Raw genomic sequence first — 24,677 nt, forward strand, 5'->3', positions numbered from 1 at the left:
CACTACAATGGATGATTCGTGATTGGTGGTATCCGTAAGGATTCTTTTGGTTCGGTCTTCATTGTTTCGGGTCGTTGACCTTAGGTTGAGACTTGGTTGCTTGTAGAGTTGTACTCGGTATTAGTATGCTAAGGGATTGACATCCCGGTACGAGATTAGTTGAGTTTTCCCGATGTTAGGGTAGGAGCATTGTTTTAGTGCTCGGATTGTGGACTTGAGAAGTCGCGGGTGACGATTTAGTTGTGGAAGGCGATTCGTTGGAAAGAATTGCTTAGGAAGTCGGATTGAGACTTATGTCGAGGACCGTAGGGTGAGGTCTGTTTGGTTAAGTGATGAGGATCACGAGGACGTGATCGAGTTTAAGTGGGGGAGAGTTGTAAGACCCGAATATTTAATTTGTATACTTGTTATTAAAGATATTCGAGAATGGGTTTGGTTAAAACATGTATACACATAAATAAAGGCGAAGAAGCTGTTGCTGGCATTCTGCGCGCCGCGCAAGGCGGCCGCGCGCCGCGCAACTGCGCTGACAGAACTCCCTTTGTTTTTATTTATTTAAATGAAGGGTATAAGGGTAAATTCACTTGGAGGCCGGATTTGTGTGCCATATTAGCTACTTTGGATCAGTTTTGGATCATTTTCATGTCCATTCATCCCTTCCAAATATCTAGAGAGAGATTAGAGGTTTTGGTGAAGAAGAAGCTCGAATCGTTCAAAGTCTCGGGTTTTAAAGTTGTTCCTTTCGTTCTCGGCTACGCGGTGATAGTATTGGTAAGCTCAAACTCCGAATTTCATTTATTTGATTTGATATTCAAGTTAGGGTTTTGAGTTAGATTGTTGTGTAACCCTTTTAAGTGATGAAATGGGTTTAGTGATGCTAGTAATCGGGTTTATTGTTAATTGTTGGTGGATTTTGGGTTGGTGAACAAATTGGCCATGTTTAGAACTTGAAATTTAGTTTAATCACTTTAGTTAGCGATTATGGAAGTATTGGAACCCATTGGAGGTTGTTTGGTTGACTAACTTTGACTTTGGGTCAAATTAGGGTTTGGTGGTGACTATGACCCGATTGGCGATTTAATGAGGTTTATAAACTTAAAATGGATTAAGTTGAAGTATAGAACCGAGTTAAATGTGTTTTGGTGTCAAAGCTTGTAAAGGATGAGATTTTGGCCTTTTGGGTCAAAACTAGGGTTTAAGTGTCAAAATGGGTATGACACGTGTTTAACACTTGAGTTCGGGTTTAATTGGCATATTATGACCATTCTCACTTGTGTTAGTGATTATTGGTTGGTTTGGGTACGGTTTGTGCTTGGAAGTGCATTTGGGTCGAAATGGCACTAAGTGACGAATTGGGTTAATTTGTGAATCCAATCTAATTGTGTTGTGGTATTTGTGATAATGGAATAGGTATTTTCCATTGGCGAGTTGCGGTTTACTTGGAAGCTTTCTTCAAGACTTCAAGGTGAGTGATAATATCCTATATGCATATGTATGTGTAGGATGGGTGCGGGTCGGGTGAAGTGATTCTCGGTTATAGAGCTCACTTCACATATAGGTGGATTTGAAGGACTTGTGTATGAGTCCAATTGGCACGTTTGTGCATCTTGGTTGACCATCTTTGGCGAAGTACACGTTTGTGTGCACGTTATCACACTTGGTTGTGATTTGGTTGTTATAACCCTAATGGCGAAGGGTTGATATGGTTGTGTGGTGGATTTTATAATCCCGTGACCGTGGGTTTTAGTATTGTGAAATGAATCTCGGGTAGTGCGGATTCATGGTGACTCGGGTTGTTCGGTCACCTTATTGGAGGTAATGAATCTCGGGTAGTGCGGATTCATGATGACTCGGGTTGTTCGGTCATCTTATGGTTGAGAAGTGAATTTCGGGTTGTGCGAATTCACAAGGCTCGGGTTGTTCGGCCAATGTTCGTGTGTTTGAGGTTAAGGGGTTAACCTTGCTCGTTTATATTGTTATATATGTATTAATGTGTTGTTGTGTTGTAGCTAACCCTCCGGGTGTAGCTATTTGGCGATGTTTACTTTGTCGTTGGTGGACTATCTTTTGTGTTGTATCTATAGCTCGTTGCTTAGATCGTACGGTATGCTTAGTGTAGACGCTTTATACTTGGATGCTTCGGTATGCGGTATTTGTTTGTGTAGCGTATTCATTTTATACATATATATGTATGTAGTATATTATCATTCACTAAGCGTTAGCTTACCCTCTCGTTGTTGACTCTTTTTATAGATCGCATGTGGATTGGTGGCTCGGGTAAGCGCGAGGATTAGAGGACTTGCATAGTTTGCATAGAAGGCTTGCTTTTGGATTTATTAGGATTGGGTAGCGTATCCCCAATCGCCATGCTCGGCTTTGTTTTGTATTAAGAGTCTTATGGTCTAAAATTGTATTTTGATACTTAAAGGGTAATTTGGGCACGTGTGGGCCCCACTTTGTAAAACTCGCTCAAACCTTAGTTATGTGCTAGTTTTACATATATTAATGTATGGTTGAAAGCGTTTGGACTAAAAACATCGGGAACGGGTCAAACATTTTTGTATTTAAAGTGTTTCGGGACAGCGGGCTGCCCAGCAGCATTTTGCGCGCCGCGCAAATGCTGGGCGCGCCGCGCAACAGCCAGGTACAGCAAATTTTTTTTTTTTGTCATGAAATTTAACGGGGTTTTATACGCGGTATGGTTTGGGTTGTTACAAATATATATATGTATATTTTCTTCAGATGTAACATAGATTTAATGAGTTAATGTTAAATTAAACTCATTTGATTTACGGTTGAAACTAGAATTGAATAATCCCTAAAGACTTTAAAAAGTACATAACTTTTACGCAGTATTTCTTTAATGACATTAAAATTATGAATCAATACTTCGTTATTTGTTAATGTATGATGTTCGGTTCGTGGAATTCTTGTGAATTTCACAAAGTACGAATGATGTTATCTGAAAAGTTTCGGGTATATCGATGATGAAAGTGTAAAATCAAATATATACTTGATTTATTATGAATTGGAATTTGTTGAATTGCGATAGAGATTGTAGTTAACGCTAGTTAAGTTGCGGCCGAAAGATGTACATTATTGCATATTTGTAATATGAATTAACCGAGTAGTTAAGATTCACACACAATAGCTTAGCACGGAAAGATTTATTTCAAAATATATATATATATATATATATATATATATATATATATATATATATATATATATATATATATATATATATATATATATATATAATATACATATAATTTCTTCAGAGGGAATGAGTTAATTCTTCATAACTCGTTGATACAATATACACGTTATTGATTCATAATGATGTCCACAGTGATTCTTGAACTGACAGAGTTTGTGATGTTATCGGTGTTGTTGATTCGGATGTTGACTGTACTGACGATGCTGGTAACGCTGACGGTACTGTTGATACTGTTGGTAAAGCAAGTTTAGCTTGTTAATCACACACCATTTTTGTCAGGGTTTCTACTCTTCCTTCTATCATTTTGGTTCGCTTAACTGATTTATAGTTAGGGCTAGATTAGATAATCTCTAAGACTTTAGAGATTACATAATCGCCGCAGAATGTTTCTCCAATGAAGTTATGAATTAATACTTCGTTAGTTATTGTTGTTGGTACTCCTTGGTATCTATGGTGCGTATGACGTTGATGCTCATGGGACAGATTGTGAAGTTGAGGTTTACGACGCGGTTGTGGTTGGAGGTGGTAATGGTACTGTTGGCGTTGATGATGGTGGTACTGGTTATGCTGCTGATACTGCTGCTGGTGTTTGTAATCTCTGCACCATATTCTCCAAAGCCACTACCCGAGCGCGAAGCTCGTTGACTTCTTCTATTACACCGGGGTGATTGTCAGTTCGGACGAGCGGATAAATAAAATCTAAAATTTGATGTAATATATAATCGTGACGAGATACTCTGGAAATGAGCGAGAAAATGGTGTTTCAGACAGGTTCGCCGGTAAGTGCTTCAGGTTCTTCGTCAAGAGGGCAATGTGGTGGATGGAAGGGATCACCTTCTTCTTGTCTCCAATGATTGAAGAGGCTACGAACTCATCCCCAATTCATCCAGAATAGGTGATGACTGATTGGTTGATCTATTTCGGTCACACTGCTTTCGGAGCTTGAATGGGATTCCATTTCGGAATCTGAGTGACTTGAACTGATGACGAATTCCATTTCGTACGATTGGATAAAGGATTTTTTTTTTTCGATATGAAATGATTTTGGCTAACGGATATATATAGATTAAAAGATTTCGTAGATTACGGAGGACTTTGCGGGATATGTCAGGCAAAGTTTAAATTAACAGATACGATAAGATATGATTTAGCAGATATGCTAAGATATGAATTTTTATCTATACACTATTCATGCAATCAATGCAGCAAGACGTGTCTTAGACTAAAAATAATAAGCAGGTAATTTCCTGAGGATGATAAGTAGTTAATTTTCGACACAAAATGATAAGCAAAACTTTTGACATGCAGACACGGTCGAAGTCCAGACTCACTAATGCATCCTATCGACTTATCAGTTAGACACACTGATGCAGACCTGGTTCGCTAAGACCACCGCTCTGATACCAACTGAAAGGACCCGTTCATATACATTATAAATGATTCACAATAGTTGATTACATTGCGAGGTATTTGACCTCTATATGATACATTTTACAAACATTGCATTCGTTTTTAAAAGACAAACTTTCTTTACATCGAAAATTGACAGGCATGCATACCATTTCATAATATCCACTCTCCAACTATAAATTGATTTAATAATAATCTTTGATAAACTCAATGACTCGAATGCAACGTTCTTCGAAATATGCTATGAAAGACTTCAAGTAATATCTTTAAAATGAGCAAATGCACAGCGGAAGATTTCTTTAACACCTGAGAATAAACATGCTTTAAAGTGTCAACCAAAAGGTTGGTGAGTTCATTAGTTTATCATAATTATTTATTTCCATCATTTTAATAGACCACAAGAATTTCATTTCCAGTTCTCATAAATATACGTCCCATGCATAGAGACAAAAATAATCATTCATATGGTGAACACCTGGTAACTGACATTAACTAGATACATATAAGAATATCCCCTATCATTCCGAGATCCTCCTTCGGACATGATATAAATTTCGAAGTACTAAAGCATCCGGTACTTTGGATGGGGTTTGTTAGGCCCAATAGATCTATCTTTAGGATTCGCGTCAATTAGGGTGTATGTTCCCTAATTCTTAGATTACCAGACTTTAATAAAAAGGGGCATATTCGATTTCGATAATTCAACCATAGAATGTAGTTTCAATTACTTGTGTCTATTTCGTCAAACATTTATAAAAAATTGCGCATGTAATCTTAGCCCAAAAATATAAAGGGTAAAAAGGCAAATGAAACTCACACATATAAATATTGTAAAACAGTTATTAAAACAGTGCATGTATTCTCAGTCCCAAAAATGTAAAGAGTAAAAGGGAGCAAATGAAACTCACCATACTGTATTTCGTAGTAAAAATACATATAACGTCATTGAACAAGTGCAAGGTTGGTCTCGGATTCACGAACCTAAATTAATTATATATATTTATGTGTTGGTCAATATTTGTCTAACAAATTAGGTCAAGTCATAGTGTACCACAATCCTAATGCTCGAGACTAATATGCAAAAGTCAAAAAAAGTAAATTTGACTCAAAATAATTTCCAAAAATCTATACATGATTAATATATAGTTTAAATATCGTCGTTTTATATTTTTAAATATTTTTAAAAGATTTATTAGAGTAAATAATATAATTTATTTATTAATAAATAAAATTTTATATTAAATTTATATAATAAAATATACTTTTATATATATTAAGTGATAAAATTTATAGGGTTCATTTAATATCATAAAGATAATATGATTGGTATTATTAAAGTAAGTTATTACACGTAGTAAAATATGTTTGTATCACATATTTATTTAATAAAATAATATCTATAATGATAGTAAGTAAAAGTTGTATTATTTTGTAATAATAATTATTATTATAAAAATATCAATATTTATAATTACTAAGATGACATTATGATAAAACGATAATTCTAATTATGATAACTTTAATATTTACGATAATTTTTAATATTATCTTTAAAATAATAATTCTATTTAAAATAATAATAATAATGATATTTTATAGTAACAATGACATTTCTATTAAAATGATATTTTTTGTTAAAATGATAGTTTTAATACTAACGATACTTTTAATAATAATAGTAATGATAAAAATAATAAGAACGATAATTTTATCTAAATCAATATCTTATAATATTTTAATTTCATCATGATACTCTTACTTATTATTTCCTAATCATTTCGTTTAATAGCTTTTAATCGTCTTTTATATCGTGTTCATAATAATGATAATAATAGTAATCAAAATAATTAGGTGTTACAAATATTTGTTTTAATTACACTAATATTAATAATAATAGTTACTATAACATTATTAACGATAATACTAATAATTATCTTAATGATAATATAGTAATAATAATAATAATAACAATAACAATAACCATTTTTAAATAATGATATACATATTAATAATGATAATAATAATAATAATAATACTAATAATAATAATAATAATAATAATAATAATAATAATTGGATAATAATAATAATACTAATTATAACTTTAACGATAATAACGATAGTAATAATAAAAAAAATAACAATTTTTAATGATAAATCCCTTTTATTGATAAAGATAATAATAATGATTATAATAAGATAAAACTAGAACGACGATAAAAATGACGATAATAATAATCATTTTTAATAAAAATATCGAAAATTCAATTGATTATAACTTCTAATCCGTTCATCGAAACCATTCGATATCTAAAGGAAAAGTTCTTAATTTTTCGCTAGCTTTCCAAGGACATGCATATCTTATACCTTATCTCAACCGTAAGTGTAACTAATTCAAGATTCAACCTAACCTGTCTAAGAGCAATATCAAAAGTACAAGCATGCATAATCCTAAATACTCGAGCACTAGTCAGGGATACACTATTAGTATGTAAAAGTTAAATTATGAGTACTTACGTATCAATATTGAGATTCAATATTGTAGGAAAGGTACATAGACGCAACGGAAATGATAAACACTATATTGACCTCACGAGCATACCCATGAACCATACTCAATCACCTCCATAGCTATAACCCATAATTTCCTTAATCCTATCCTACTTGAAAAACAATTTCGAAATCACTCGGACAGCACTCCGTCGTAATATTTTATGTATACTAATAATATCTTGAAATAATACGGAGTAAATATATATATGTAAATCGATTGAGAGAGTTTAGAGAAAAATATTTTCAAGTTTCTATGAAATAATGAAACCTATTGAATTCTATTTATAATAGATTTTTGAATTATTAAAGTGAATTATTAAAGTATGAATTATTAAAGTGAATTATTAAAGTATGAATTATTAAAGTGAATTATTAAAGTATGAATTATTAAAGTGAATTATTAAAGTATGAATTATTAAAGTGAATTATTAAAGTTAAAGTAAAGTAAAAATAAAGTAAAGATAAAGTTTAAGTATAGTAAAAGTATAAAACTATGTACGTATAATACGCGTATAAATATATATAATATTAATTTAAATCGTTATATGAAATAAAATATAAATATCGTTATCTTTATCATACTAGTTAAGTAATGAGTTGTCAAAAGTGGTTCTAGATATTTATAAAAGTTATATACGTTTTAATAATAAAGTTCTTTTTAAACTGAAAACGTTTTTGTACGTTTGAAACTAAATAGATCAATCGAGTCTTTATGAGATTCAATCTTCCACTATCCTTTGTCTAGTTCTCAATGATTGACAATTTGTTCTTATTTATAAATCACTTTACCATTTTCCGAATAGTGTTAAAATGAAAAGATTTCTCAAATCAACGTGGGCCTTTCAACAGAGACTTGTAATCATAATTCAATATATATGATAATTCAATCATTTGATCTTATCTTCTAATTCCATTGATAAACATTTTGAAACAGATACAATCATATAAAGTATTTAATCTAATATTTTGTTTACGTTTCAAGTTATAATATATATACACATATACATATATAATCATATTCGTTTAATGGTTCGTGAATCGTTAGAACTTGGTCGAGGTTGAATGAATGTATGAACATAGTTTAAAATTCTTGAAATTTAACTTAACAAATATTTCTTATCGTGTCGAAAACATATAAAGATTAAAGTTTAAATTTGGTTGGAAATTTTCGGTGTCGGAAACATATAAAGATTAAAGTTTAAATTTGGTTGGAAATTTCCGGGTTGTCACACAATGGATTTCATTACGAAGTTACCAAAGACGGTGGGGCGGATACGATACCATCTTGGTCATCGTTGATAGTCTTACCAAATCTGCACACTTCTTAGCCATGAAGGAAACAGATGCGATGGAGAGACTCACTCAACTATACATAAAAGAGGTTGTATCTCGTCGTGGTGTGCCCTTATCGATCATCTCAGATCGCGATCCCCGTTTTGCTTCCAGATTTTAGCGTTCTTTGCAAGAAGCCTTGGGAACCCGTCTCGACATGAGTACTGCGTATCACCCACAGACCGACGGACAAAGCGAACGCACGATTCAGACTTTGGAAGACATGTTGCGTGCATGTGTCATTGATTTCGGAAAGGCTTGAGAAAGGCATTTGCCGCTAGCCGAATTCTCTTACAACAACAATTATCATTCGAGTATTAATGTCGCACCTTTTGAAGCGTTGTATGGCCGCAAGTGCCGATCTCCTATTTGTTGGGCCGAGGTAGGCGAAACGCAAATTGCCGGACCCGAGATAGTCCATGAAACAACTGAGAAGATTGTCCAAATTCAAGCGAGACTTAAGACGGCCCGTGATCGCCAAAAGAGTTATGCCGACCTTAAACGTAAAGACTTTGAATTCAACGTGGGTGACCGTGTAATGTTGAAGGTCGCACCTTGGAAAGGTGTGATCCGTTTTGGAAAACGTGGGAAGCTCAAGCCGCGATACATTGGTCCTTTCGAAATCTTGGAGCGTGTTAGACCCTTTGCTTACCGCCTGGATCTTCCGACTCAATTGAGCTCCGTTCATCCTACCTTTCATGTATCAAATTTGAAGAAGTGTCTTGCTGAACCGGAACATGTCATACCATTGGAGGAACTTACAATTGATGACAAACTCCACTTCGTGGAAGAGCCTGTCGAAATTATGGACCGTGAGGTCAAAACTTTGAAACGCAACAAGATCCCGATCGTCCGAGTCCGATGGAATGCCAAACGAGGACCTGAGTTTACTTGGGAACGAGAGGATCAAATGATGCAGAAGTATCCTCACCTTTTCACGACTCCTCCATCTACCTCAGCTTAAAATTTTGGGACGAAATTTTCTTTAACAGGTGGGTAATGTAACGACCCTAGATTTTCCAACGTTTAATTATTAATGATATATTATTAATGCTTGCGTTTTAATAAACGTGTTCTTATACGTGTTACTTGTTACCGTATTTAACTTTTCATGGCCCAACTTGTCTTTGTGACACACGTACTTTTCACGAATAATATTTTCAAATATTATTTACATTCATGATTAATTAATATTGATCATTTTTAATTAACTAATGTAACTAGTTAATTACTTGGGCTTTGTTTATTTAATTTGTTACTTACTTGGACTTGAGCTTTTATTAATGTACATGGACTTGGAAGCCCACCCTACCATCTTGATGGACTAAGTAAGCCCACTTTTATGCAAGTATTTCATTAAGATACAACTAGATTAATTAGCTTAGTAAGGAGACTAGTTACATGCACACTTACACCACTTTCCCATACCATTTAACTTTAATACCATCTTGAGCTCACACCACCTCCCAACACAAGAAAGTGAGCCATTGACCTTTCTCCTTTGAGCCTTGGCCGTAGGTTTTGGGTAATGGGAGGGAGGAGTTCAAATTTTTTTGTGTTTACTTATTTACTTGTATTACTTCACTTCATTTTTTCACACTCATACTTACACTTTCTCTCAACTTTTTCTCTCATTCTTCTCTCAAAACTTTGTAAGTAATAAGCTTTATGTTCTTTCTTTTTTTCTTCCTAAAAACCGAATCCCATATCATCATTTTATTTGATTTGTTACTTGTTACTTGTTACTTGTTTATGTTAAAGATCAAGTTTTCTAACTTGTATCTTCATATAATCTTGGTTACTTTCATCTTTTGTTTGTAAATAACCAAGAACAAGAATCTAAACTTTCTAGTTTATGGTTCTATACTTAAATGTTTTAAAGATTTAAAGTTTATAAGTTTCATTATCATACTTGTGTTCACGTTTGTAAACTTAAGGTTTACTTTCTTAAAGATCAAATCCTTGGCTTGAATCTTTCTAAGTATGAACAACCATGAACTTATTACTTGTAAATTTAGTTTATTTCTTCATGTTATGCACTTTTAAATTCGTGATTTGTTGTTTGTTGGTCAAGTGTTACTAGTTAATCTTGATCTCATTTTTCTTGAACTAAAGTTAACTTTATAAGTTCAAGAACATGGAAGTATAACTTTCTAGTTATAACTTCATATACTTATGTTGGATCTAAGTTTATATAACTTATGGTCTTCTAATTTTGTTGTAAATAAGAGCTTACAAGCTTACATACACTTTACAAGTTGAAAATCTAAGTTTCATAACTTATGGTTTCATTAAAGTGTAGATCCAAGTTTTGTAACTTAGAATCTAACTTAAGAACACTAGATCTAGACTTTCTAGTCTAGGATCTTTAATATCTAGCTAAGATCTAAGTTCTACAACTTAAGAACTTGTTTAATTAGTTTACTTTCAATTTTGTAGCTTAATATTACTAGTAGAACTCATCTATGTGTCGGATCTAAGATCTTGATGTAACTTTGATTCATCAAACTACATACAACTCTTAAGTGAGTTGTGCTACATATCTTAGACTTACACTAGTGTTATTATGGTCAAACCTTGGTTAAGATGATGCAAACACATCAAAGAGTTGTACACTTGAAGCTATACGCATCAAGGATGAGAACCGTGATGAGCATCAAGCACTAAGAACCCACCAGAACACATTTACTTACTGTTTATGGAACTTATCAGACTACCTGGGCTACTGGAAAGTTTATTTTCAGTTATTTCGGTTTGATTAGATGATTTTCCGTTTAGACCTCGTCTTAATCCGAGTTACGGTTTAGGATCTATGGCCCTCCGAAAGTCACTACTCCCTATTAACATTGTGCTGAAATTTCTGACCTACTCGCACTTAAACCGTCACCACGGTCAATTGATGACAAGTTTGGTTCTGGAAATTGGTCAGAACCTAGGGGACTCATATACGGAGCCATGGACACTGGTCTTACCTCATTTCAATTTGTATAGAGGTCTTGGCGACTGAACGAAGTTAGCCTTTGTTTTAAACCCTAGTCTTGACTTAAAACTTACTTTACACTTTTTGTTTAATGATGAATGATGATGATACTTAAGACCTAATTTACATACTTTTAAACCTTTGGAAACGATTTACTGACTTAGTAATTTTTGACTTAGGTTGAGGACCTTTCGGACCAACCACTTGCTTACTATTCCCGCGTATCGACTTTTACTACTTTCCACTGTGAGTTATAGCATCCATTTTTACTTTAACTATTTTGGGAACTGAGAATACATGCGCATTTTACGTTTTACATACTAGGCACGAGTACTTAAACTTTATATATGTGTGGGTTATACAACGGCATAAACTTTCCCCTTAGCTCGGTAACGTTTAGTCATTGGTCTTTGAACCGGTGAACGCGAATCTTAGATATGGATCCATAGGGTTTGACATCCCCACTCGGGCTAGTAGCGCTAGCATTTAACGGGTGTTTAATACTTCGTAAACATACGCACTCGCCAAGTGTACTTTTAGGGGGTTATAAACGTTAAGTTAGTTACCAAGTGCCCACAGTTGAACATATACTTTTCATACTGTTTTGAAACGCTGTTGAAGCACTGAAATCTTGTGGCCTACATTACATTACTGTTATACTTAAACTATAGCTCACCAACCTTTGTGTTGACGTTTTAAGCATGTTTTTCTCATGTGCTTAAGGTTTGATTGCTTCCACTGTAGTTGCCATACTTTGTAGACTCTCGCTGCGCTTATTAGAGATGTCTTCGCATGAAACGTTTATTTTGCATTCAAACTTTATTACTTTTGAAACAATGAATTTGTAACCACCTACGGGTCACGTACTATTATTAATTGCTTCTATTCATAGAAGCATACTATCGGTTGTTAAACATTTGACGTTGGTTATGACGGCACCCTTTCTTATGAATGCAAACTTATTTTAAAAACAGCATATAGTGTTTGACCTTGTAATGATCCTGTTATTGATGATCTGTACACGATGGTTTTGTACGGGGCATTACATGAGGTATATGACTAGACCGGAGACGGAATCCACAATTAGAATCCGGATCTGTCTGAATCATGCTATTTTTGGTCCGGAGTTGACCGGTAGTCGAACAGGATATAACCTTACAATTATGGTTTATAGCATGGAACCCGTTCCCAGTACTAAAGTTAATTGCTTGCATCATCTTCAATTATTACTTTTATTTCCCAATATGTGTCGAACCAGATAGTTTTTTAATTACTAAAGTACTGGTAATAAAATGAATTTGTGTTTTTGAATTGTGATTTCAATTTTACTTCGTGTGCTTCTTCTGAGACAAACGAGGAATTAGGGTTTTCACGCACATCGATTTGGGGTTAACCTGTAAAAATAAACGGTCGTTAGCTGGGGTACTAACTAGGTAATTTAATGAAACTACAGGTACCAACGACGCAAAATTTAAAGTTTAGGTGTTATGATGAAAAAATGAACAAACCACAGGTACCAACGACGTAATTTTTTCTAAAAAAAATTAAGTGTTCCTGTATTTTTCTGGAAAAAAGGGAAGGAAAATGATTTATGGTTTAGTAATGTTCCCTCCAACCCATCCTTCCAAATCGAAAGAATACCTCTTCATTCACCTTCTTTTCATTTTTTTTCTTTTATAAACAAACTTAGAAACAAAAACTTAGGTAATAGGTACACTAGTAGTGACACTAGATATTGAAATTCAACATGTAACAGTGAAAAAATAGTTTAGTGTTTAATTTTAATTTTAGTGTCTAACTAGAGAAATTGTCCTCGCTATACGTCGGAAGAATGTTTGTTAAATTCAATTGTCAAAAAGAGAGGAAAAATTTGAAGCAAAAGAGAAAAATTGAAGTGGATGAAAAATGAAATTGAAAAAATAAGAAAATATAAATATTTTTGATAATAATAGTAGTAATAGTAGTAATAAAATAATGGTGGTAGTAATAATAATAATAATAATAGTAATAATAATAATAAAATGATAGTGATAAATTTTTTTTGTGTTAATGTGAAAAGAATATATAGTTTTTTGTGTTTAATATGTAAAAAATGAAGAGTTTTGTGATAAATTTTAAGAGTTTAAAAGTTTTGTGTTTGTTTTGAAAGAGGTAAAAGTTTTGTAGTTGGTGTTGAAGAAGTGAAAAGTCTACTATTCATTTGGAGTAGCTCAAATAGATATATAAAGTAATTTATTACTTAATTTATTTTTATTTATCTTTTAATTACAAAATTAGTGGTCCATAATGTTTGGTACAAATTACAAGGAGTGACCTTGTTGTTTTACCTAGTTGCCTCCAATGTTTAGTTTGTTACGTAATTGGTACCTGACAATAATGAACGTTAGTCAAGGTTCGTTAAGTGAGGTCACATGCTCCTCACATGAGGGTATTTACGTTCTTTTAAACTTTTTTTCCTTATCCTGACCTCTAGATTTGAACATCAACTCATTTTTGTCATCTTCATCCTAATCCTAGTCCTAATCGTATGATATTGTTATGATTATGTTAATTAATGGTGGAAATATTAAGAAACTGCAAGATGTGGGAATGTATTGACTCTAGGAAAGAAATGCATGGAAGCAGTGTTGTAAAAAACCCGATTACTCGCCGATTAATCCCCGATTAATCATTTTTAAGAGCAATCCGTTCCGTTTTTCTAAAATCCGTTTAATTAATAGGTTAACGTAAATTCATGGGTCAAAATCGAATCTAGTAATCAAAGTCGGTCAAAGTCAAAATTGGTCAACATTTTAACATGAATTTAAGCTAAAATTATATAGTTTTTGAACAAAATGAACAATTTTAAACAATTATCTTAAAGTTTATGTTTATGATTTTCTTCTATATTTACACATATAATTTTTAAAATTTAATATTTACATTATAAAGTACAATCCGATTAAACTCCGATTAATCTCCGAATTACCGATTAATCATTTTAAAGTTTCGACCGATTAATTCCCGAATAGCGAATTTGCAACCTTGCATGGAAGTATGGAACGGATCTATAGAGCACCGTATCGAAGGATGGTGTATAAACTATTTTTAAATTTAAATTAAAAATAGTTTAAAAGACTAGCTAAAAATACCAACAAAGAAGTGAGTAAACATTTTAACATATTTATGGTAGACAAATAACGCACGTCTCAGACCTCAAGTCTCAACCTTTTTATTGGTTGATGTACTACCGTTAGTTAACGCTGTTAGTTTCGTCTTCTTTCGTAAACAAATTTATTAGTACAACGTATTAGGCGTCGTTATCGACCTGTCAACTCCACCAAAAAGCTTCAACGACATCTATTCATCATCCCACTCAAAATCCCTTTTATATTTATCAAATCAAATCCCCATATTCGAAATTCATTTTTTAAATCCCTAACCCTAGAATTTCCTCCCAAATTGATTCGTTAAATTAAATTAAAATATGCTACTAGTAATTATTATCCATCAATCGTCCGAATCAGTTGACTAAATTTCAATAATCAGTTCAAATCACTGACTCCGGATCTTAAACATGTCTGAAATTGAAGCTGATAATGTGTTTTCATATCTATCCGATGACGTTGTTCTTAACATATTCCTGAAACTCGTTGATGATCCACGTCACTGGTCACGTCTGGCTTGTGTTTGCACTAAATTCTCGTGTTTAATCCGAACTATTTGCTGGAAAAACAAATGTTTTCAATCGATTCCGACTGTCGTCTCCGATCTACTTCCGTCGAACTCCACCGTTACTTCTCCGGTATCTCCTCCCGGCGGCTGGTCGTCGCTGCACAAACTCGCCGTCTGCTGCCCTGGCCTCCTTCACTCCGGCGTACTTCTCGATCTCGGATTGGAACGAGATTTAGGTAATTCTCTATCAGATTTAAATCCTTCGTGTTCTAGTACTGCTGTTGCTGTTAATGTTGCGGTTAATGCTTCTGATTCTTCATGGTCGTTATATGATGATTTGTGTTTAGATACTGTTTATAATGGTGCTACTAAAGCTCAAGATCAACATGATACTTGTGATGAAGAAATGAAAATTGATAATGATGATGATAATGATAACGATAACGCTCGTGTTATTACAACATCTTGCGGTTTTGGTGTTTGTAAGAAGCGAAAGGTTTGTAGGTCGTTAGGGGCACATTTAGCGTCTGAAGGGTGGAATTTTAGCAGGGAGCAAGGAAATAAGTTGTTAGCAAGTAGGTTTAGAGGTGATTGTTTATACATTTGTGATTGGCCTGGTTGTGTGCACACGGAAGAGAAGCGGAATTATATGTTGTTTAGAGGCGTTTTCAAGAATTTTAAAAATTCTAGGGTTTGGAGGACGATTAACGATGGGAATCGAAGTAAGACTGATTTGAATTGTGCGTTTTGTCCAAGTAATGATGTTTGGGATTTGCATTCGGCTTTTTGTTTGAGGCCTGCTTATGGGTTTCATGATGATGGGGAGCCAGTTGTTCGAGCTTATGTTTGTGAGAATGGGCATGTTTCTGGTGCTTGGACTGATTGGCCTTTGTATACGTGAAGAAGTTGTCGTTTTGATTGTGAGCTTTTGTTATTGCTTTATTGAACTTGATTACGGTTTAATAGATTGTTTTGCTGAGTGTTGTAAGGTTGTTTGTTTGGCCTGCTTTATGTATCTGATTGTATTATGGTATAATTCTTCAAACGTTAGTAGATTTTTTTTTTTTACCAGAAGAATTAATAAGAGGTTCGTTATAGAAAATATATATATTTGATATTTCTACTGTTTTAGTGAGACGTGTGTTTATAATTTGTTGATTTAATGTATTCATATGGTGAAGATCAATAATAATATGGAAAACGAGATGCAAATTTATATGCATTGATCCTTTATCATCTTGTGTCAATGAAACACTATAGAATTGATGATCAGTGCTCACTTGGGTCTTTACTTGTTTTGACCATATGAGATCATCTTATTGGCTCTATTTATTTGGTGTGAAAGAAATGTGATCACACGTCTAATATACTTGTGTTATTGAAAATAAAAACTGGAACCACAACAATACAAAAATGAAAAATCTATCTTAGTAGGGGTTGATGATCTTTGTTCTTTGTCTTTCTGCAAGGTGATGTTTTCCATTATCTAAGGCGTTATGCAAAAATGTTAGTAGGTGCTCTAAAAATCAATTTGGTGATGTTTTCCATTATCTAAGGCGTTATGCAAAAATGTTAGTAGGTGCTCTAAAAATCATTTTGAGCAGTATCACCAAATTCCAGGAAAAACATTTGAACCCACATTCAATGATCCGTTACAAGATTTAACCCAACGATCTTATAAGGATATATAAGAACTGGAATGTTGTTATGGAATATTTAAGTGACAGTAATGAAGAACAAGAACCGAATTGGGGAAAATAATAAGTTTTTATTATCTCTCTCTAATTACATACAATGTATAATATAATTAGAGGCATGTCCCCTTTTCTCTAACTTTACATCAATTTATAACCAAATGTAAAGAAAGGCAACTCTCTCCATGATACAAGATAATCGGCCACTATCTTAGATCATGGGCATGTTTCTTTTGGTTGTGGAGGCAACTAACAGCAAACATTTGGTAATCATGCTTGACTCTCTCCACATACATAATTCTCGGAGTCGGTTGTGTTATTTTGATCCACCGGATCATTCCTCCCCTTCTCCGGCAAAAGAACTCGACTCCCGTCGAGCCTAAAACTGTAGATGCGGGAAACATTGTGTAGCTATAGTTTCCGATAGCCACTTAGCAAAACTTCGTAGTTGATCATTGAGACCTATGAGATAAGCAAGCCGTTTACCTCACCTCGTGGAACTTGATTTGTGTTCAATAATAATACCTTTTGCCGGTACTTCCTCTTGGTCTGTTAGGAAGTTTTCAACAGTGGGTAATGAGGTATCAATCTCCTCATCAAACGTAGAAGGCTCAGATCGTTTAAGCTTGTCAACATTAACTTCCCCTTTTAAACGAGGTTTAACCGAGTGCAACCATGCCAGATCACCAACTTGGAAATTACATTGTACCCGGTGTTGATCGTGCCATTGTTGGTACTTGGCCCGCGACTTCTTAAAAAATCGTCGAGCCCTTTTATTTTCATGACAACGCTCAACAGCTGGTGCTCTACGAGTCGAATCAGCAAGCGGTTGTATCTTGTGCTTCATGGTTCGGTCAGGAGATACACAAACTGAGGCATCAAACATACCTGAGTATTCTGTTACAAGGCCACGAATTTCATTAGTACCATCACCACAAGTCAGGGTTAGTGTTGATACCTTGGACTCTTCTTTGATATGTCGCAATATTAGTAGCACAAAACTCTTTGAAGAATTAACTAGCCTACTGAAGTTCCCAGCTGCTACCAACTTGATTCCATGTGATAATCTTTGATTTCTAACCACAAATTTCTTGCCATCCTTCTCAAATTGGTACTTTTGCTCCCTCCTGAAATAAATTGCATTTCTTTCCCACAAATATGGGCTACCAAAAATAACTTGGCAGATGTCCAACGGAACCACTTCACATGTCACTTCATCGATATACTGACTAGTTATAGCAAAACGGAACTTACACTGTAACGTGACTCGTGTGTCCATGCCCTTTTGTAGCCAACCTAGGTCGTACGGTTTGGGGTGTGGAGTGGTTGCTAACCCGAGCCGCTTCACAAGGTGGGACGAGATTAAATTCTTTTGGCTTCTCGTGTCAATTATGGCGTCAATTAGCTCATGCTTTACTTGAAGCTTCAACGTGAATAATTCTTCCTTCTTAACGAGTTCATCAGTAGTACCTTGGTTTGTCATTAAAGACAGACTCTTATCTACTTCTTCGACAGCGTCTAGTTCCACAGTCCCACTTGCCATCGTGGTAGCAGCCGTGCGTTTACCTTTATCTTTGCTCCATTTCTTCGGCTTCAACGAAGGGTTGTCCTTCCAACATTTGTCCTTGGTGTGGCCTTCTTTTTGACAATGCTCACAATATCTATCAGCATGTGTAGAAGACATGTTTTTAGACCTCTGTGAATCCTTTTTTGTTGAGTTATCACGAAATCCCTCTCCTTCACTCAAGTCATTAGTGGGGTTAGTGCCCATTTTATTTTTCTGTTCTATAGCTACAGCTATACGACTAGCATTTGAAACACTAGTTATGTTGTGCAACCGCATCTCAGTTCGGATTTGTCGAGATAATCCCGCGACATATTTCGTGAAGGTTTCTTCACTTTCGATTGAGATGCCTAACGAAACAGCTAGCCTCCGAAAATCAGTTGTGTACTCTTGCACCAGTTGTCCATTTTGTTGGCGTAAATTGTGCCATCGTGTCCAACGGTCTTGAGAGTATCCCATAGGATAAAACTCTTTTCGTATCAACTGAGTAAACTCGTGCCATTGTATTTCCCCATTCTCAGTTGTTTTCAAATAAGAGTTCCACCAAGCCAACGCGTGACTAGTGAGTTTTAATCTTGCAAAAGAGACCTTCTCGGTGCTCTTGAAACCATAAAGAGTGAAATAAGTTTCAAGCTGATCGAGCCAGGAGTCCAATTTCTCCGCATCCACGACTCCATCATAGGCTGGAATATCGATTTTTGCCTCAACCTTGAATGGTCGGTTAGCAATTTGGCCCCGTGACCGACTGGTCTCGCTTTCCTCATCGTCATCTGTCTCATATTTCCATTCGCTCTCCTTGTCGATCCTCTCCTTATAGGGTGTTTCTCTCGCCTTCGGCTTTGCCTGGTTTTGAATCCACTCTAGTACAGACTCTAGTTGGGCAGATAGACGCTCTACTTTAACGAAGATTTCGTCTTGATTTGGTGGTGTGCCATCTTTCTCTGCCATGGTCGATGTGGATTGCTCCTTGCTTGTAGGGTTCCGATGTCTATCCAACTCCAACAAGGGTTCTCCCGACACTTTGTAGGCGGCTTTTGTTTGCACCATACACAGGTGTGAACCTCGCTCTTGATACCACTTGATCCGTTACAAGATTTAACCCAACGATCTTATAAGGATATATAAGAACTGAAATGTTATGGAATATTTAAGTGACAGTAATGAAGAACAAGAACCGAATTGGGGAAAATAATAAGTTTTTATTATCTCTCTCTAATTACATACAATGTATAATATAATTAGAGGCATGTCCCCTTTTCTCTAACTTTACATCAATTTATAACCAAATGTAAAGAAAGGCAACTCTCTCCATGATACAAGATAATCGGCCACTATCTTAGATCGTGGGCATGTTTTTTTTGGTTGTGGAGGCAACTAACAGCAAACATTTGGTAATCATGCTTGACTCTCTCCACATACATAATTCTCGGAGTCGGTTGTGTTATTTTGATCCACCGGATCATTCAAGTACAACATTTAACATACAAATGCAAGCTAATTTGAGATAACTAAAGCATTCTCAACCATGGCTTCCTTATTCAGATTAACACTCTGTCACATCAGTGTCACATCACAATTTCTTTCTAATTACCTTTTTATCACTTACCCATCACATATCACTCTCAACCATCTCATACTTCTTTAAATTAACATACATCCAATATTATTAATTAATAAATACAATGTACAAGTAATAATACACAAAGTACAACAAAAATTAGCTAGTGGCCTTCGTGATCAAATCTGCTCAATATGGACGAAAGGCTTCACGAAAAAAAATTGGCAAGACATTGGCTAAAGATTGACAACTTGATGCTAATGGTGCCAATTAATTGGCAATGGATTGGCTATGGGCATAATGAACATGTTTGATGGTTAGCGTTTTAATATTCATATAAAAGGTGGAAGTTCAATCGTCACTAGGATCATATCTTGCCGGTGATGACAAGAGAAACCCTACACGAATGAAGCAAGTAAATTTGGTAATTAAACTCCATTACGTGAACAAATGCTAGTATGAATGTTGTACACTATGATGGTTAAGCTGCAATCAATGACTAGTATTCTTGAAAGACAACAATTCAATCTTTTTTGAAAACGTCTATACTTTTTTACTGTTTTCAAGATTTTTGTACGTAAATTACAGATATGTCAACTCTGTAAAATTTTATGTTCAAAATTACTTTTCAATTAAAATCCAAAATCCCATCACTTACGCACCATGTGGTTGTTTTCAAGCATAATAAAGTAACCCACCTAGACGATAACGTGCGTTCAGACCCTGTTAGTGACTTTTAACCGACGCTAAAAAGAACCAGACGGTCATGTTAGTTTGGACAACTGACGTCCTGTCATTGCCAATAATTTTAGTATTGCTTAACAATCTTAAAGTACATGACATCTAAATTTTGTTGTACTACGTAATTAATAAGAACCAAATTTTTGAACGAAAATTACCTTTGAAGGCTCTAAACCTTTAAACTTCTATCAATTATCACAAAACGATATGTGACTAATTAAATATTTGACTTGTTTGACATCAAAATGTTGATATGTACTACGCAACTTATTTGGTTCATTTGGAGTAGACATTAATCAAGTTATGGCCGTGTTATGACTTATTTGCACAACTTCTGAAATATCACGACACAAAAAGAATCCTACTTTTAACATCTATAGATCTATAAATAACTTGCATACCTAAAAACTTAAATATATAAAACCATATTTAGTACTAACAAATAATTTTTAAATTAGTTTGTTTGACGCAACTAAAGAATCAAAATTATATAACTCGACCAAAGTGAAGGAATTTAAAGCTTAATAGCCGTGAAAGCTAGGTTCAATAATTGTACTTCGTAACTGTTTAAAGTAATAAGAGTAGTGGGTAAAGTAATAAGAGTAGTGGGTGTCCGGAGTCAGATCCATCGTCTAGATCGATGCGTCCCTTGAAAGGATACCAGCCCACTGTTGCTCTGTGTCTATGTCAGCGTCAGTTCTTCATTCTCGGTGTACCGACAATGTTTTTTTTTTTATTTTTCAATTATTCTAGTTTCTTATTGATCAAAGTCATTTATTCTGTCACCAATACTTTGAACCAATGACACTGAACGACACCTCACTTTAATCAATTTCAAGGTCCATTTTCTACTTTGAAATGAACACTTAAAACGGACACGGATACCTCTTGCTCTAAAGGTTCTATTTATTAGGAAAAAAAAAACTTATTAACGTGGTGGAAGCTAAAAAGGAAAAAGTGATTTAATTAAAAAAAAATTTAAAAATTCAAATATTCCATGTAGGTGGTGCACTGAGATTGTCCGTTTAGATATAGATGGAAGAGTAATTAACTACGGAATGAAATAAAAGCTACTTTTGTATAATATATAACGCGTATGAATATATATGTAACTTTATCAATATTAATTTCTGAATTTTTCAGAAGAACATCACCACAATTACACTTCAAACCTGTATATCCAATTCATAAATGAAAGATGAAATTTTGCAAAAAATATCAAGAGTACATGCAAGCGCATGATCAAAAGAAATTACCTGCTGTTGGTTTTAAAAATCTCAAAAAGATCTTAAAACGTTGTCGTACTGATGCAATTCTTTCACAGAATTCACATCCATCACAATCATCCTTGCAGATTAATCAATCTTCCAATCACAATTCTGCAATTTGTCCCGATCATTGCCCCGGTAAACATTCATATATTCACATATATGTTTAAATGTTTGTCTCTATGACCATTACATTTTGATTAATTAATTTGTCCCTAAGGTGTTTAATTAATTGTCACAAAGATGGTGGCTTTATTTCATTTAGCATCATTTATATCTGTTTCAATAACTGAATGATTAATATGGATTAGTTACCATGCAAGGAATATGATTTTTTAATTGTGTGTTTTTGTTCATACATGTTTGTATATTATATACCAACATTGATTTCGTTTAATCTTTGTGTAGTGTGTGATGGAACTTTTTTTCCCTGTCTTCTAAATGAGATGTCAGCAGTGGTTGGATGCTTTAACAAGCGTGCACGAAAACTGCTTGATTTACATTTAGCAACAGGGTTTCGTAAGTACTACGTTATGTGTAGAGGTAAAATGAAGAAAAACCATGGTGCTTTAGTTCAAGAAGGCAAAGACCTTGTTGGTTATGCAATTATCAACGCCATTGCCATGCGTAAAATTCTCAAGAAATATGATAAGGTTGGTATTTTCATTTCAATGTAGTGTTTTGTAATGGCTCAAACAAGTGATGTACGAGGCTGTTTACTTTTATTTTGTATCAAGTGCTGTTTATATATGCCTCTGTTTGGAAAAGGGGTATTTGTTTCCATGTCTACTACAAACAGATCATTTTTCAAATTAAGTGACAAAGAAACAACAATTTTTACTTACTGAATTAATTAAGAGTTGTACATAAGGTAAGTAAACAGGCCTGGTATTTTAGATGCATAAAGCGTCATAAGCCATTGTATTTAAAAAGTTAGATCAATATTGATATCACATAACACAAAGTGTTTTGGGTCAACATTAGGAGTCCGTTTTGACTTGCGCGCAAAATGTTGATTTCGTTGTGTATATATGATGTTGTATGTTATATTGTATCTGTAGATACATTATTCTACGCACGGGCAAGCATTCAGATCACAAGTTCAAAGCATGCACATTGAAATCCTGCAGTCTCCATGGCTGTGTGAACTTATTGCGTTCCATATTAACCTAAGGGAAACAAAGTTGAATACTAGAAAGGCTTCTGAGTTATGCGAGGGCTGTTGTCTTGTATTCAATGACGCAAAACCATCTCTTTCGTGTGAGCTTTCTGATAGTTTCAAACTTGAGATTGGTTTGACTTGTTCTATATGCTTGGTAAGTTCATAATTTTTGTCCTGTTTTTTGAGTTGTAATTTAGCTGATTCACTATAGATCACCTGCTGATTAATGTTTTTTAAAATTATTTAACAGGATACTGTATTTGATTCAGTTTCTCTTACTTGTGGGCACATCTTCTGCTACATGTGTGCTTGCAAGGCTGCATCAGTAACAATTGTAGATGGATTAAAAGCAGCAAGATCAACATCAAAATGCCCTCTTTGTCGAGAGGTATGATCTTCTGACTCCTTTTCCTTCTAGTACGTGTCATTATAGGTGGCACGACCACCGAGTCATGTATCATATTCAGACGGGTTTGGTTTTGTATAATCCGAAATGGGGCGGGTTAAGTCAGCTAACACTTTTTTGTGTAGTAGTAATAATTATTCAAACCCAAAATTCCCTCTTTGTCTAGAATTATGCATACACTCGGCGCTTCTTTTTAACAGTATCTGTCTAATAATTTGAATGCGTTAATTATGACTATAAAAACAATGTTAGTGTAATATCTATTATAGGTCTAGAGATCAAACAATAAGTAGTAATTAACTAGTTTTCTATCTGACTAATTTGAGATAGAACGCTACCTAGCAAGCCCCATACATTAGTAATGGGTTGAAATTACCATTCATATAGCACGTGTTGGATGGTTCACTGCAATAACTGGCATACAATTTACAACTCAACATTCAACAAGACAACAACCATGTTGATAATATTGAATACACATGTGCCATGTTTTTGTCTACAACGGAGATTTTATATATCTTTTTGGTGTATTTACAGGCAGGGGTTTTTGAAGGAGCTCTCCATTTGGATGAGCTTAACATTCTACTAAGTAGAAGGTATGCTTTCTTAACCTTATACTCCGTATCTAAATTTAATCAAACATAAACCATAGTTGAAGAAGATCAAACTTACTGGTTTTGGAAACTTTGACAGTTGTCCTAAATATTGGGACGAAAGACTTCGGAATGAAAGAGTGGAAAGGATCAGACAAGCAAAGGAACACTGGGAATCCCAGTCGCGGGCATTTCTTGGGATCTAAATGCGGTTTTTTTTTTTTTTTTTTTTTCTTGAAAGCCCTTGAATAAATAGCACCAACAATCAATGTGCAGAAGCCTTGTTTAAGTTTGTTCAACTTTTTTTTTTTTTTTTTTTTTTTTTTTTTTTTTTTTTTTGTTGCAATTTTTATTCTTTCAACGATTTTTGTACATGTAGAGGTGATTAGGGATGTCAATGGATCGGATATGGATCGGGTGAGGCCGTATCCATATCCATATCCATTTATTTTTTTTAGTTTTCATCCATCCATACCCATATCCGTCGGGTGAAGCGGGTTAATGGATAATTATCCATATCCGTTTAAATTTATCTTATTTTTA

At 34.3% G+C, this 24,677-nt stretch overlaps 2 protein-coding genes across 2 annotated transcripts; both read left to right on the top strand.

Annotated features, from left to right (window-relative positions):
* The first annotated feature begins 14,898 nt into the window (after window positions 1-14,898).
* On the top strand, window positions 14,899-16,184 carry LOC139875527 (phytochrome A-associated F-box protein-like). The gene is made up of 2 exons (XM_071862865.1): window positions 14,899-15,384; window positions 15,496-16,184. Exons 1-2 carry the CDS (start codon window positions 15,051-15,053, stop codon window positions 16,047-16,049), a joined length of 888 nt encoding a protein of 295 aa, XP_071718966.1. The 5' UTR covers window positions 14,899-15,050; the 3' UTR covers window positions 16,050-16,184.
* Window positions 16,185-21,891: 5,707 nt separating this feature from the next.
* On the top strand, window positions 21,892-24,414 carry LOC139875546 (probable E3 ubiquitin-protein ligase BAH1-like 1). The gene is made up of 6 exons (XM_071862882.1): window positions 21,892-22,111; window positions 22,382-22,626; window positions 23,035-23,289; window positions 23,386-23,523; window positions 24,079-24,137; window positions 24,235-24,414. The coding sequence occupies exons 1-6, from the start codon at window positions 21,904-21,906 to the stop codon at window positions 24,338-24,340; spliced, it is 1,011 nt and encodes a 336-aa protein (XP_071718983.1). The 5' UTR covers window positions 21,892-21,903; the 3' UTR covers window positions 24,341-24,414.
* The last annotated feature ends 263 nt before the right edge of the window (window positions 24,415-24,677 follow it).

Source organism: Rutidosis leptorrhynchoides, chromosome 1, assembly GCF_046630445.1.
Source record: "Rutidosis leptorrhynchoides isolate AG116_Rl617_1_P2 chromosome 1, CSIRO_AGI_Rlap_v1, whole genome shotgun sequence".
NCBI lineage: Eukaryota > Viridiplantae > Streptophyta > Magnoliopsida > Asterales > Asteraceae > Rutidosis > Rutidosis leptorrhynchoides.